Raw genomic sequence first — 15,138 nt, 5'->3', positions numbered from 1 at the left:
CGGATGGGCATAGCATCAGCTTCAGGTTCACCGCTGACACTGACAGCGACAAACGCCACGAGGGCAACAGCAATGGCCTGCAGGAAAGTAATTTCCACGTTAATTCATACGTCTAAAGACAATTCGTCTTTACAAAAATACATTCTTGTAAAAGAAAGCAATTAAATTCTACGTGAGCTTTCCCTTACAACAATAAACTTCAGTAAATCGGCTACACTTAGATTCGCCCAAATAAATCCAACACTCACCAGGGTCTTCATATCCGTCGGGAATCACAGGCGACCGTGGCCAAACAGAAACATAAACATAAATAAATAAAGAGGTGAATAATAGAAGGGGGGGAGGGAAGGTAAAGTGGTAAAGGAAAAAATAAGTAGTTAGAAGGGGTCGACACCCTTGCATGTCGTTCTTTGCTTCTGCTATCATCATGAGGTGAGGAAGGAGGCAAGTATAGCACACGAGACGCTGACGCTACCGCCTTTACCAATCGCGAAACGGCTCTAGGTCACGTGCTGGGAACTCTGCTTCGAATGGCAAGGGAGCAATATTGCATTTCCTGGAGTTCACATCTTAGGGAAATGTGTCCAGAATGATTCACAATTTCCTTGTGTATAGACATGGAAATTGATGATTGTGATTAAACGTTCTCTTGACTAAAGTAGACAACGACATATTTACAAGTGGTTAGGAGACAAAATCATCAAATACTGATAGAAGGAATATCAAATTAATCTTTCAACCAAGCGCAGAGACGACCATTTTGAATTAGAGTCAGCCTCCGTTTGGGGTCATCCTCCTCCGTCCGGGGTCAACCTCTGCTTATTGTCAGCCTCGGTTTGGAGTCAGCCTCCTCAGCCTCGTGTCAACCTCCATTTAGAGTCAGCCTCTGCTCAAGGTTAACCTTGGCTTGGCTTGTTGTCAGCCTTGACTCAGTCTCAGCCTCCGATCAGGGTAGTCTCCGGCACTCCTTCAGCACTCGAAGCCGCAGCAGGTGCATGTCGGTCATACATACACACGTATATATACACGCACGCACACATATATACAGATCTCTCTCAGCAGCTGAATGTTGGTCATATATACATACAAATGCAAACATGTAGGTGTGGGTGCGTATGTGTTTCTGTGGGTGTATATATAGTATATATAGTATATGTGTATATATATATATATGTGGATACTGTATGTATATTCATATGTATATGCATATGCATATACATAATTATACAGATATAAATACAAATAAAATGTATTTACGTACATATATATCCATATGAATATATATATATATACATAGATTATGCATATACGTACATATATAAGACAAACATACATTTATATATGTATATATATTCATGTATATATGCATATATATAATCATTTTTTCACGCACACACATGTATATAAGTATGTGTATATGCAAACACACACACATATATGAGTACATATGTACATATATATTTATATATATATGTTTGTGTATGTATATATATACACACATGTGAGTAAATATATATATGGATAACTACATACCTATATATTTATATATAGATGTGTGTATATACACATATATATATATACGTACATATATGTATATGTATGCGTATATGTATACATACATATGTATGTGTGTATGAAGAATGTATATATATATACTGCTCCTCGGTGGACTCTGAAGAAAGCACTTTCCTTTTTATGCACAATGAAACACCTAAATGTGTTTATTACCTTCATACTAATACTGTTTATCTCTCACTTCTCATTCTCGTTCTCTTCCTTTTGGGGGGTAATGTCTCTCTTTTTTGTGATCAGCTATTCATGTAGTAATTTTTGCGTATGTGTTTGCTGTGTTAGCATTTTCTTGAATTTGTGAATCGATACCTTTTCGACTTCTTATTTCTTTCAGTTTACAGTAAAAGAAAACAAATCTGAATTCAGATTACAGGAATCACGATTTCCAATGTTGTGATTCCTAATTCTCTTATGCATGACTAATGTTAACTGTGTATATATATGAAAATTGGATATTTACAAATACTGTATGTGTCACATATACAGTTATAGAGATGGTGTGTAAAAAAAGAAATGAATGAAATTGCTCAGTTTAATTCATCTTTCTTGAACCAAAATTCCTTAGCCATAGAAACGACCATGTCCTCCAAAGCTCCCGCCGTAGCCTCCATAGCCCCTGTAGCCTCCGAAGCTGCTGTGACCTCCGAATCCGCGACCGAAGCTGAATCCGGGCTCAGCCTCAGCACTCCTCTTCCAGCGTCCGTATCCGTAGCTGCTGTACACGGGCCTGAATGACACCTGTCCATAGCCGCCATACCCGTATCCGAAGCGGGAAGGATCAGCCTCGGGCTCAGCCTCAGCTACAGGTTCAGCCTCAGCACTCCTCTTCCAGCGTCCGTAACCGTGGCTGCTGTACGCGGGCCTGAAGGACACGTGCCCATAGCTGCCATACCCGTATCCGAAGCGGGAAGGATCAGCCTCGGGCTCAGCCTCAGCTACAGGCTCAGCACTCCTCTTCCAGCGTCCGTATCCGTAGCTGCTGTACACGGGCCTGTAGGACACCTGTCCATAGCCGCCATACCCGTATCCGAAGCGGGAAGGATCAGCTTCGGGCTCAGCATCAGCCTCAGCTACAGGCTCAGCCTCAGCACTCCTCTTCCAGCGTCCGTATCCGTAGCTGCTATACACAGGTCTGTAGGACACGAGCCCATGCCCTCCAAAGCCGCCTCTATAGCGGCTGGGCTCAGCATCAGCTTCAGGATCACCGCTGACACTGACAGCGACAAACGCCACGAGGGCAACAGCGATGGCCTGTAAAGACATAATTTTATGTTAATTTATACTTCTAAACACATTAAGGCCATTTGTCTTAACATAAATTTCTATAAATGAAATAGATTTATTTCTACGTGAGCTTTCTCTGTCAACATTAAATTCTGATGTTTTATTTATGTAAATCTCATGAAATTATTCAGCATTGAACTTGAGATCAATGCTGAGATTCGCCCAAATAAAACCAAAACTCACCAGGGTCTTCATATCCGTCGGGAATCACAGGCGACCGTAGCCAAACGACGGGAGTCGGTTCTTATATAGCACCCGAGACGCTGACGCTCCCGCCTACAGCCAATAGCGAAACGGCTCAAGGTCACATGCTGGAAACTCTGCTTCAAAGGGCAAGGGTTGAGTTCAAGTGAGTAATATTGCATTTCCTTGAGTTCACGTCTTAGGGAAATGTGTCCACAGTGATTTATCTTTTCCTTGTGTATGGACATGGATATTGATGACTAAAGTAGACAAAGACGTATTTACTAGTGGTTAGGAGGTAAAATCATTGTCGAATACTAATAGAAGAAACATCAAATTAAACTATCAGTCCAGCGTAGAGACAACCATTTTGACTTAGAGTCTTAGGGTCGGCCGCGGTTTGGGGTCAACCTCCTCCGTCCGGGGTCAACCTCTGCTTACTGTCAGCCTTGGTTTGGGGTCAGCCTCTGCTCATTGTTAGTCTCGGTATGGGGTCAACCTCCGTTTAGAGTCAGCCTCTACTCAAGGTCAGCCTTAGCTAGGGGTCAGCTTCCGCTCGTTGTCATCCTCGACTCGGTCTCAGCCTCCGATCAGGGTAGTCTCCGGCACTCCTTCGAAGCCGCAGCAGCTGCAAGTCGGTCATACACACGTATATGTATATATATATATATATATATATATATATATATGGTATAAAAACCCACACTGTAAAACTAGATTTAATTAAATCTAGTTTTACAGTGTGGGTTTTTATACCATAGTATCAACACAGTAGTGTGTTTTCTCCTTTCATATATATATATATATATATATATATATATATATATATATATACATAAACGTACGCACAAATATATACACATCTCTCTCACAGCAGCTGCATGTTGGTCATACATACATACACATACACACATGTAGGTATGGGTGCGCGTGTGTGTCTGTGGGTGTATATATAGTATATATAGTATATAAGTGTGTATATATATATATATATATGGATACTGTGTATATATGTATTCATATTCATATTTATATGCATATGCATATACATAATTATAGATATAAATACAAAAAAATATATGTAAATTGTACATATATATATCCATATGTATATGTATATATACATATATTTATGTATATACGTACATATATACAAGATACATGCATTCATTTAAATATATTTATATATGTGTATATATATTTATGTATATATGCATATATATATTCATTTTTTTTCACGCACACACATGTATATATGTATATATATATATATATATATATATATATATATATATATATATATATGCACACACACATGTACGAGTATATATACATATACTCATGTATATGCGGACACAAATACGAGTGTGTATATATAAATATATCTGTATACATGCGAGTATATATAAACACACACATATGAGTAAATATATATATGGATAAATATATACATATATACATACAGGTAAATTTATATATATTTATATGTAGATGTGTGTATATTCACACGTACACATATATAAACACATGTATGTATATTTATGTGTGTATATGTGGCCATACATATATATGTGCGTATGTATATGTATGTGTATGAAGTATGTATGCATATACTGCTCCTCGGTGGACTCTGAAGAAAGCACTTTACTTTCTATACACAATGAAATACCTAATTATTTTTCATTACCTTCATACTAATACTGTCTATCACACTTCCCATTCCCAGTCTCTTCTCTTTTGGGGGATAATTTCTCTTTTTTTCCGATCAGCTATTTATTTAGTCATTTTTGCGTATGTGTTTGCTTTGTTAACATTTTCTTGAATTTGTGTTATACCTTTTCGACTCATTTCTTTCAGTTCAGAGTAAAATTAAAAAAAAAAAAAATCTGAATTCAGATTACAGGAACCCATTATTCCTGGTGTTGTGATTCCTAATTATCTTATGCATGACTAATGTTAATTGTGTGTATGTATGTAAACTAGATTGTTAATCATATACAGTAATTGAAATTTTGAGTGTGTAAAGGAAAAAGAAATCACAAATGAAATTGCTCAGTTTTATTCATCTTTCTCGAACCAAAATTCTTCAGCCATGGAAACGACCATGACCTCCTAAGCTCCCGCCGTAGCCTCCATAGCCCCTGTAGCCCTCGAAGCGACCGTAACCTCCAAAGCCGCGACCGAAGCTGAATCCGGGCTCAGCCTCAGCACTACTCTTCCAGCGCCCGTAACCGTAGCTGCTGTACGTGGGCCTGTAGGACACGTGTCCATTGCTGCCATACCCGTATCCGAAGCGGGAAGGATCAGCTTCAGCTACAGGCTCAGCCTCAGCACTCCTCTTCCAGCGTCCGTATCCGTAGCTGCTATACACGGGTCTGTCGGACACGAGCCCATGGCCTCCAAAGCCACCTCCATCACCGCTGACTTTTTATGCACAATGAAACACTTTGTTTCATTACCTTCATACTAATACTGTTTATCTCTCACTTCTCATTCTCTCTTCCTTTTTTGGAGGGTAATTTCTCTTTTTTTTTTTTCTTTTTTTTTTTTTTTTTTTTGCGATCAGCTATTCATGTAGTAATTTTTGCGTATGTGTCTGCTGTGTTAGCATTTTCCTGAATTTGTAAATCGGTACCTTTCCGACTTTTTTCTTTCAGTTTAGAGTAAAAGGAGAAAAAATCTGAATTCCGATTACAGGAATCACTCTTTCTAGTGTTGTGATTGCTAATTCTCTTATGCACGACCAATGTTAACTGGATATATATGCAAACTGGATTTTTACACATACTGTATGTGTGTCACATATACAGTAATCGAGATGGTGAATGTGTAGAGAAAAAAAATGACAAATGAAATAGCTCAGTTTTATTCATCTTCCTCGAACCAAAATTCCTTAGCCATAGAAACGACCATGTCCTCCAAAGTTCCCGCCGTAGCCTCCATAGCCCCTGTAGCCTCCGAAGCTGCTGTGGCCTCCGAATCCGCGACCGAAGCTGAATCCGGGCTCAGCCTCAGCACTCCTCTTCCAGCGTCCGTATCCGTAGCTGCTGTACACGGGCCTGAAGGACACGTGCCCATAACCGCCATACCCGTATCCGAAGCGGGAAGGATCAGCTTCGGGCTCAGCCTCAGCTACAGGTTCAGCCTCAGCACTCCTCTTCCAGCGTCCGTATCCGTAGCTGCTGTACACGGGCCTGTAGGACACGTGTCCATAGCTGCCATACCCGTATCCGAAGCGGGAAGGATCAGCCTCGGGCTCAGCCTCAGCCTCAGCTACAGGCTCAGCCTCAGCACTCCTCTTCCAGCGTCCGTATCCATAGCTGTTATACACGGGTCGGTAGGACACGAGACCATTGCCTCCAAAGCCACCTCCATAGCGACTAGGCTCAGCATCAGCTTCAGGTTCACCGCTGACACTGACAGCGACAAACGCCACGAGGGCAACAGCAATGGCCTGCAGAAAAGTCATTTTTACGTTAATTCATACGTCTAAAGACAATTAGTTTTTACATATATATATTCTTGTAAAAATAAGCAATTAAATTATACGTGAGCTTTCACTTTCAACAATGAACTTCAGTGAATCGGCTACATTGAGATTCGCCCAAATAAATCCAAAACTCACCAGGGTCTTCATATCCGTCGGGAATCAAAGGCGACCGTACCAAACGACGGCAGTCGGTTCTTATATAGCACGCAAGACGGTGACGCTCCCGCCTACAGCCAATCGCGAAACGGCTCAAGGTCCATTATGATTCATCATTGTATGGACATGGATATTGGTGTGATGGTGATTAAACGCTCTCTTGCCTAAAGTAGATAACGACGTATTTACAAGTGGTTAGGAGGGAAAATCATTTTCGAATACAGATAGAATGAAAAGCAAATTAATTCATTCCAGCGTAGAGACAACCATGTGTCGGAAGCTTCCACGGGGTCAGCCCCCTCCGCTCGAGGTCAGCCTCCGCTTAGATTCAGTCACGTCCTATATATATATATATAAATATATATATATATATATATACATACAGTGGATGTATATATATATATACATATATGTATATCTATACATGTATATATATATGTATATATACAAATATCTGTGTGTATATATACTTATATATGTATATATATACACATGTATGTGTATATATATACACATAGATGTGTGTATATATACATATACATGTGTGTATACAAAATATTCATATAGATGCATATAGATACATATATATTTATATATATATGACTATATGTATACATATACACATGTGTATGCATGTATAAATTTACATATATATGTATATATGTATATATGTATGGATGTATATATCTAATGCATGCATATACATCTATATGTATATATATGAGAATTATATATGCATGTGTGTATATATATGTATATATACATACACATATATGTGTGTGTGTGTCTGTGTGTGTGGGTGCGCGCGTGCGTGTGTGTGTGTCTTTGTGTTCGGACACATACACATATATGTATACTCTCCCTCTATATATATATAGTTACGTATATTTATTAATTTATATATGTGTGTGTGCGTATGTAGGTATGCGTACATGCACGCCCACAACCATTCCCCATATTTGCCCCGGTAACAAAGGCCCAAAATTTTCTCAACCCCCCCCACCTTCCCATTTATCCCGAAGGACACCGTGGCGCCGGACACGAAGCCCAGAGTCATCCTCGGGTGGAGAGAGAGTCCTTGCGGAGGGAGTCAGGACGCCGGGGGGTGTCAATATATACATACATATATATAAGCTTATATATGTGTGTATATATATATGCGTATATACATACACATACACACATACATATGTATAGAGGTGTGTGTGTGCATACACATACGCACATATATGTATACTCTCTCTCAATAGATATAAATACGTATATTTATTTATAGATGTGTGTGTGCGTATGTATGTATACGTACATGCACACTTACCCACAACCCATTCCCCATACTTGCCCCGGTAACAAAGGCCTGAAATGTTCTCAACCCCCCCCCCCCCCCCTCCTCCTTTTTATCCCGAAGGACACCGCGGCGCCGGACACGAAGCCCAGAGTCATCCTCGGGTGGAGGGAGAGAGTCCTTGCGGAGGGGGTCAGGACACCGGAGGGGGGGAGGGGGGTCAAGGGCTTCCCGGGGAATCAGACGGATAGTGACGGACGGGGGAGTGGGGGGGAGGGGGGTAGGACTTCTTTCAGCGGTTAATTGCAAGGGGGAAAAAACAAGGAGGCGGAAAAATTCTATGTAAGTTCTAAGTATAGCAAGTGATTTAGATTCTTTTGGAACGAGTGTCCTTTCATTGATATGAGAATTAAGAACGTAAAACGTAGTTGAAGAAAAGTGCGGTTGATAAATGAACGACCATTATAAAATTTTAAAAAATGAAGAGAATCGATATAAAGTATATTTATTTTGTCCAAAGCATACATTTACCATATCTTTTAAGGAAAAGGTTTGCGTGATAATTAACATCTTCACAATACAACATATGTATTTAGTCGGTTTCGAATGTATCTTCGTCAAAAATTCATGTAATTCTGACGAAGATATATTCAAAACCGTTTAAATAAATCTCTTGTATTGTGAAGATATTCATTCTCACTTATACCTTCTCTACATTTTGGTTTACCACATCTTATATACTCGTGCTTCTAAGATTGAATTATGATATAATCATTTATGGATTTGATATGCAGAATGGCCCGGCCACGCGCAGTACAGAATGGAACAACGTGCGTATATAAAAATAGCAAATAAAACTACCTGCGTTGATGCACACACACACATACAAATAGATTCACACGTACTTTTCCTATTGCAGTGTCATTCTACACTCAATCTTGAACATGATCACTTCAACATTAATTATTAATGATGATAAGTCATTGCCAAAAATGACTCCCATTCTTTTTTTTCTTTTTTTTACTTTTTTTTTTTACCGACAAAGAAATTATCTATATCTGCCAAGTTAAAGATCAAAGACACGATTATTTTCGTTCAAGGTAAGTGCCGCTATTGCCTCTGGGTTCGTTTAAGCTATTTCCTATTTTGGTTTTCATTTTATTATCATTACTTTCTTTTTCTTCTTCTCTATTTTAGTTAGTGCTATTTGTGTATTTCCCCCATTTGACCTATTCTTCTGTGTGGTTTATATTATCGTATGTTATTTTCAGTCTCTCTAATTTGACTTGATTTAGAAATTCACTGGTAAGTGCATATGCCATTGCTACATGTATTTTTAGTTAGTGTGTATAAATAACATATAAATATTTTTTCACTGTACGTTTCATATCACTGTATACATTCCACAGTCACTGCTTCTTTACTGTAAAAACTTCATAGTTACTGTACATAATTTATAGTTAATAAGCACTTCAAAGTCACTGTGCACACTCTAGAGTAACTGTACTTACTGCTTAGTCACTGCACACACTTCATAGTCACTATAGACATTTTAAAGTCTGCACACCCTTTATAGTCACTATACAAACTTCAAAATCACTATACATACTTTAGTGTACAATATGGGTGTGTACTGAATATGATTATGTATCGTGTGTAATTTTAATTATTGTTGCCCTTATTTGCATTGTGATTATCATCATTATTGTTATCGTTATCATTATCATTATCATTAGCATTGTCATTATTATTATTATTATTATTTTTATCATTATTATTATCATTATCATTATTATTATCATTATTATTTTCATTTTCATCATCATCATTACTATCAATGTTATTATCATCACCAATAACAATCAATTATCTTTATACTTAATATCATCAATATTATTACTTTTAATATCATGATTTCTATATCTAATAGCAGTAGTAGTAGTTACTACCTTTTTATCATTACCATCATTATTGCTATTACTATTTTCATCATTGATGCTGTTGTCGTTATTACTATTACCATTCTTCCTTTCTCTCATTATTTATGAGCAATCGTAATCGTAATCCATCTCCTTTAAAAGAGATAGAGAGAGAAATATATATATATATATATATATATATATATATATATATATATATATATGTATGTATGTATGCATGTATGTGTATTTATATACGTACATGTATATGCATGTATATATGTATATATCTCCAAGAAACTGATTAGCTCAGTATTTTTTTCTATTTTCTTTTTTATCAACTCTTTCTGATCCATTAAGCGTCCACGGAATAGATAACATTATTAATGCTCAAAGCCACTGGGTCAAGTGAAACGAGAGGAGAGGGGAAAGGGAGAGGGAGTGGAGGGGGAGAGGGAGGAAAATAGGATAGGGAAAAGAGGGGTCAGGGATGGTAAGAGGGGAGGGGGAGGAATGAGAGGGGGAGATTCGGAGAGGGGGGATGGGAGGAATTGGGGGAAGAGGAAGGAGAGATGAAAGAGAAGGGAAGAGGAAGGACAGATAAAAGAGAAAAGGAGAGGAAGAAGAGATAAAAGAGAAGGGAAGGGGAAGGCGAGATAAAAGAGAAGCGGAGAGGAAGGAGAGATGAAAGAGAAGGGAAGAGGAAGGCGAAATAAAAGAGAAGGGGAGACGAAGGAGAGATGAAAGAGAAGGGAAGAGGAAGGAGAGATGAAAGAGAAGGGAAGAGGAAGGAAAGATGAAAGACAAGGGGAGAGGAAGGAGAGATGAAAGAGAAGGAAAGAGGAAGGAGAGATGAAAGAGAAGGGGAGAGGAAAGAAGGATGAAAGAGAAGGGAAGAGGGAGGCGAGATAAAAGAGAAGGGAAGAGGAAGGAGATATGAAAGAGAAGGGGGAGGAAGGAAGGATGAAGGCGAAGGGAAGAGGAAGGAGAGGAAAGAGAAGGGGAGAGGAGAGAAGGATGAAAGAGAAGGGTAGAGGAAGGAAAGATGAAAGAGAAGGAAAGACGAAGAAGAGATGAAAGAGAAGGGGAGAAGAAGGAAAGATGAAAGAGAAGGAAAGACGAAGAAGAGATGAAAGAGAAGGGGAGAAGAAGGAAAGATGAAAGAGTAGGAAAGACGAAGAAGAGATGAAAGAGAAGGGGAGAGGAAGAAAGAATGAAAGAGAAGGGAAGAGGAAGGAGAGATGAAAGAGAAGGGGAGAGGAAGGAGAGATGAAAGAGTAGGAAAGACGAAGGAGAGATGAAAGAGAAGGGAAGAGGAAGGAGAGATGAAAGAGAAGGGGAGAGGAAGGAGAGATGAAAGAGTAGGAAAGACGAAGGAGAGATGAAAGAGAAGGGAAGAGGAAGGAGAGATGAAAGAGAAGGGAAGAGGAAGGAGAGATGAAAGAGAAGGGGAGATGATGAAAGAAAAGGGAAGAGGAAGGAGAGATGAAAGAGAAGGGGAGAGGAAGGAGAGATGAAAGAGAAGGAGAGAGAAAGGAGAGATGAAAGAGAAGGGAAGAGGAAGGAAGATGAAGGAGAAGGGGAGAGGAAGGGGAGATGAAAGAGAAGAGAAGAGGAGACAGATGAAAGAGAAGGGGAGAGGAAGGAGAGATGAAAGGGAAGGGGAGAGGAAGGAGAGATGAAAGAGAAGGGGAGAAGAAGAGAAGGGGCGAAGGAGAGATGAAAGAGAAGGGAAGAAGGAGTAGAGATGAAAGAGAAGGGGAGAAGAAGGAGAGATGAAAGTGAAGGGGAGAGGAAGGAGAGATGAAAGAGAAGGGGAGAAGAAGGAGAGATGAAAGAGGAGGGAAGAGGAAGAAGAGATGAAAGAGAAGGGAAGATGAAGGAGAAATGAAAAATAAGGGAAGAGGAAGGACAGATGAAAGAGAAGGGGAGAGGAAGGGGAGATGAAAGAGAAGGAAAGAGGAAGGAGAGATAAAAGAGAAGGGAAGAGGAAGGAGAGATGAAAGAGAAGGGAAGATGAAGGAGAGATGAAAGAGAAGGGAAGATGAAGGAGAAATAAAAGAGAAGGGGAGAGGAAGGAGAGATGACAGAGAAGGGAAGAGGAAGGAGAGATGAAAGAGAGTGAGAAAGGAGGGATGAAAGAGAAGGGAAGAGGAAGGAGAGATGAAGAAAGAGGGAGAAGGAGAGATGAAAGAGAAGGGGAGAAGGAAGGAGAGATGAAAGAGAAGGGGAGAAGAAGGAGGGATGAAAGAGAAGGGGAGAAGAAGGGAGAGATGAAAGAGAAGGGGAGAAGAAGGAGAGATGAAAGAGAAGGGGAGAAGAAGGAGAGATGAAAGAGAAGGGGAGAAGAAGGAGAGATGAAAGAGAAGGGGAGAAGAAGGAGAGATGAAAGAGAAGGGGAGAAGAAGGAGAGATGAAAGAGAAGGGGAGAGGAAGGAGAGATGAAAGAGAAGGGGAGAAGAAGGAGAGATGAAAGAGAAGGGGAGAGGAAGAGAGATGAAAGAGAAGGGAAGAGGAAGGAGAGATGAAAGAGAAGGGAAGAGGAAGGAGAGATGAAAGAGAAGGGAGAGAAGGAGAGATGAAAGAGAAGGGAAGAGGAAGGAGAGATGAAAGAGAAGGGAAGAGGAAGGAGAGATGAAAGAGAAGGGAAGATGAAGGAGAAATAAAAGAGAAAGGGAGAGGAAGGAGAGATGAAAGAGAAGGGAAGAGGAAAGAGAGATGAAAGGGAAGGGGAAAGGAAGGAGAGATGAAAGAGAAGGGAAGATGAAGGAGAAATGAAAGAGAAGGGGAGAGGAAGGAGATATGAAAGGGAAGGGGAGAGGAAGGAGAGATGACAGAGAAGGGAAGAGGAAGGAGAGATGAAAGAGAGTGAGAAAGGAGGGATGAAAGAGAAGGGAAGAGGAAGGAGAGATGAAAGAGAGAGAGGAAGGAGAGATGAAAGAGAAGGGAAGAGGAAGGAGAGATGAAAGAGAGTGAGAAAGGAGGGATGAAAGAGAAGGGGAGAGGAAGAGAAGGGGCGAAGGAGAGATGAAAGAGAAGGGGAGAAGAAGGAGAGATGAAAAAGAAGGGGAGAAGAAGGAGAGATGAAAGAGAAGGGGAGAAGAAGGAGAGATGAAAGAGAAGGGGAGAAGAAGGAGAGATGAAAGAGAAGGGGAGAAGAAGGAGAGATGAAAGAGAAGGGGAGAAGAAGGAGAGATGAAAGAGAAGGGGAGAAGAAGGAGAGATGAAAGAGAAGGGGAGAAGAAGGAGAGATGAAAGAGAAGGGGAGAAGAAGGAGAGATGAAAGAGAAGGGGAGAAGAAGGAGAGATGAAAGAGAAGGGGAGAAGAAGGAGAGATGAAAGAGAAGGGGAGAAGAAGGAGAGATGAAAGAGAAGGGGAGAAGAAGGAGAGATGAAAGAGAAGGGGAGAAGAAGGAGAGATGAAAGAGAAGGGGAGAAGAAGGAGAGATGAAAGAGAAGGGGAGAAGAAGGAGAGATGAAATAGAAGGGGAGAGGAAGAAGAGATGAAAGAGAAGGGAAGATGAGGGAGAAATGAAAGAGAAGGGAAGATGAGGGAGAAATGAAAGAGAAGGGAAGATGAGGGAGAAATGAAAGAGAAGGGAAGATGAGGGAGAAATGAAAGAGAAGGGGAGAGGAGGGAGAGATGAAAGAGAAGGGGAGAGGAAGGAGAAAGAGTAGATGGAAGTAACTAGAGAGGGGAGGAGAGTGGAAGAGGGAAGAGAAAAGAAGTAAAAGAGTAATCGAAGGGGAGAAGGAGGAACATTCTACAAAATGTTCATGAAAATGGTGACAAGCCTCGGCAGGTTTCTGAGTAACTCCCCATTGAGCGCGCGTGGAAATTCGAGAGGAAATGTAAGAACCACCATGACTGTTAATGTTGGGTGTTTTAAAAGGCGTTTACAAAGGACATGTGTTATTCCCTCTTTCCTCCTTCTTCCCCTCTCCTTTTCTTCTTTATTCCATTTTCCACTTCCCATTCCATCCTCTCCTCCATTCTCGTTTCTCCTACTTCTCCTTTTTTTATCTCTTTCCCCCTGTGCCTTTCTTCTTCCTCCTTCTCATCCACCTCACCTCTCTCTCATTTCCTCCTCCCATCTTTCTCTTCGCCATTCCCTTCCTTCTTACCCCTTTTCCCCAATCACTTCCCTCTCCTCTAACCCACTCCCCCAACCCCATTCGTTCCCCCCTAACCCCATTCCCCAGTCACTTCCCTCTCCTCTAACCCACTCCCCCAACCCCATTCGCTCCCCCCTAACCCCATTCCCCAGTCACTTCCCTCTCCTCTAACCCACTCCCCCAACCCCATTCGCTCCCCCCTAACCCCATTCCCCAGTCACTTCCCTCTCCTCTAACCCACTCCCCCAACCCCATTCGCTCCCCCCTAACCCCATTCCCCAGTCACTTCCCTCTCCTCTAACCCACTCCCCCAACCCCATTCGCTCCCCCCTAACCCCATTCCCCAATCACTTCCCTCTCCTCTAACCCAGTCCCCCAACCCTATTCGTTCCCCCCTAACCCCATTCCCCAGTCACTTTCCTCTCCTCTAACCCACTCCCCCAACCCCATTCGCTCCCCCCTAACCCCATTCCCCAGTCACTTCCCTCTCCTCTAACCCACTCCCCCAACCCAATTCGTTCCCCTCCAACCCCATTCCCCAGTCACTTCTCTCTCCTCTAACCCACTCCCCCAACCCCATTCGTTCCCCTCCAACCCCATTCCCCAATCACTTCTCTCTCCTCTAACCCACTCCCCCAACCCCATTCGTTCCCCCCTAACCCCATTCCCCAGTCACTTCCCTCTCCTCTAACCCACTCCCCCAACCCCATTCGTTCCCCCTAACCCAATTCCCCAATCACTTCCCTCTCCTCTAACCCACTCCCCCAACCCCATTCGCTCCCCCTAACCCCATTCCCCAGTCACTTCCCTCTCCTCTAACCCACTCCCCCAACCCCATTCGTTCCCCTCCAACCCCATTCCCCAGTCACTTTCCTCTCCTCTAACCCACTCCCCCAACCCCATTCGCTCCCCCCTAACCCCATTCCCCAGTCACTTCCCTCTCCTCTAACCCACTCCCCCAACCTTATTCGTTCCCCCCTAACCCCATTCCCCAGTCACTTCTCTCTCCTCTAACCCACTCCCCCAACCCCATTCGTTCCCCTCCAACCCCATTCCCCAGTCACTTCCCTCTCCTCTAACCCACTCCCCCAACCCTATTCGTTCCCCCCTAACCCCATTCCCCAGTCACTTCC

General features: G+C 41.6%; 3 protein-coding genes across 3 annotated transcripts; all 3 read right to left on the bottom strand.

The window, feature by feature from the left end:
* Positions 1-2,090: 2,090 nt before the first annotated feature.
* LOC125033161 (shematrin-like protein 1) lies at positions 2,091-3,074 on the bottom strand. The gene is made up of 2 exons (XM_047624504.1): positions 3,040-3,074; positions 2,091-2,823 (listed from the first exon to the last, which is right to left on the bottom strand). The coding sequence occupies exons 1-2, from the start codon at positions 3,049-3,051 to the stop codon at positions 2,134-2,136; spliced, it is 702 nt and encodes a 233-aa protein (XP_047480460.1). The 5' UTR covers positions 3,052-3,074; the 3' UTR covers positions 2,091-2,133.
* Positions 3,075-5,125: 2,051 nt separating this feature from the next.
* On the bottom strand, positions 5,126-5,825 carry LOC125033257 (keratin-associated protein 19-2-like). Its single transcript, XM_047624639.1, has 2 exons — positions 5,822-5,825; positions 5,126-5,463 (listed from the first exon to the last, which is right to left on the bottom strand). Exons 1-2 carry the CDS (start codon positions 5,823-5,825, stop codon positions 5,126-5,128), a joined length of 342 nt encoding a protein of 113 aa, XP_047480595.1.
* Positions 5,826-5,889: 64 nt separating this feature from the next.
* Positions 5,890-6,746, bottom strand: LOC125033162 (cuticle protein 64-like). The gene is made up of 2 exons (XM_047624505.1): positions 6,665-6,746; positions 5,890-6,493 (listed from the first exon to the last, which is right to left on the bottom strand). The coding sequence occupies exons 1-2, from the start codon at positions 6,674-6,676 to the stop codon at positions 5,933-5,935; spliced, it is 573 nt and encodes a 190-aa protein (XP_047480461.1). The 5' UTR covers positions 6,677-6,746; the 3' UTR covers positions 5,890-5,932.
* Between the last annotated feature and the right edge of the window lie 8,392 nt (positions 6,747-15,138).

This window comes from Penaeus chinensis, chromosome 16 (assembly GCF_019202785.1).
Source record: "Penaeus chinensis breed Huanghai No. 1 chromosome 16, ASM1920278v2, whole genome shotgun sequence".
NCBI classification, from domain to species: Eukaryota; Metazoa; Arthropoda; class Malacostraca; order Decapoda; family Penaeidae; genus Penaeus; species Penaeus chinensis.
The sequence above is the reverse complement of the archived record's forward strand: the minus strand, read 5'-3'. Positions and strand labels throughout refer to the sequence as shown.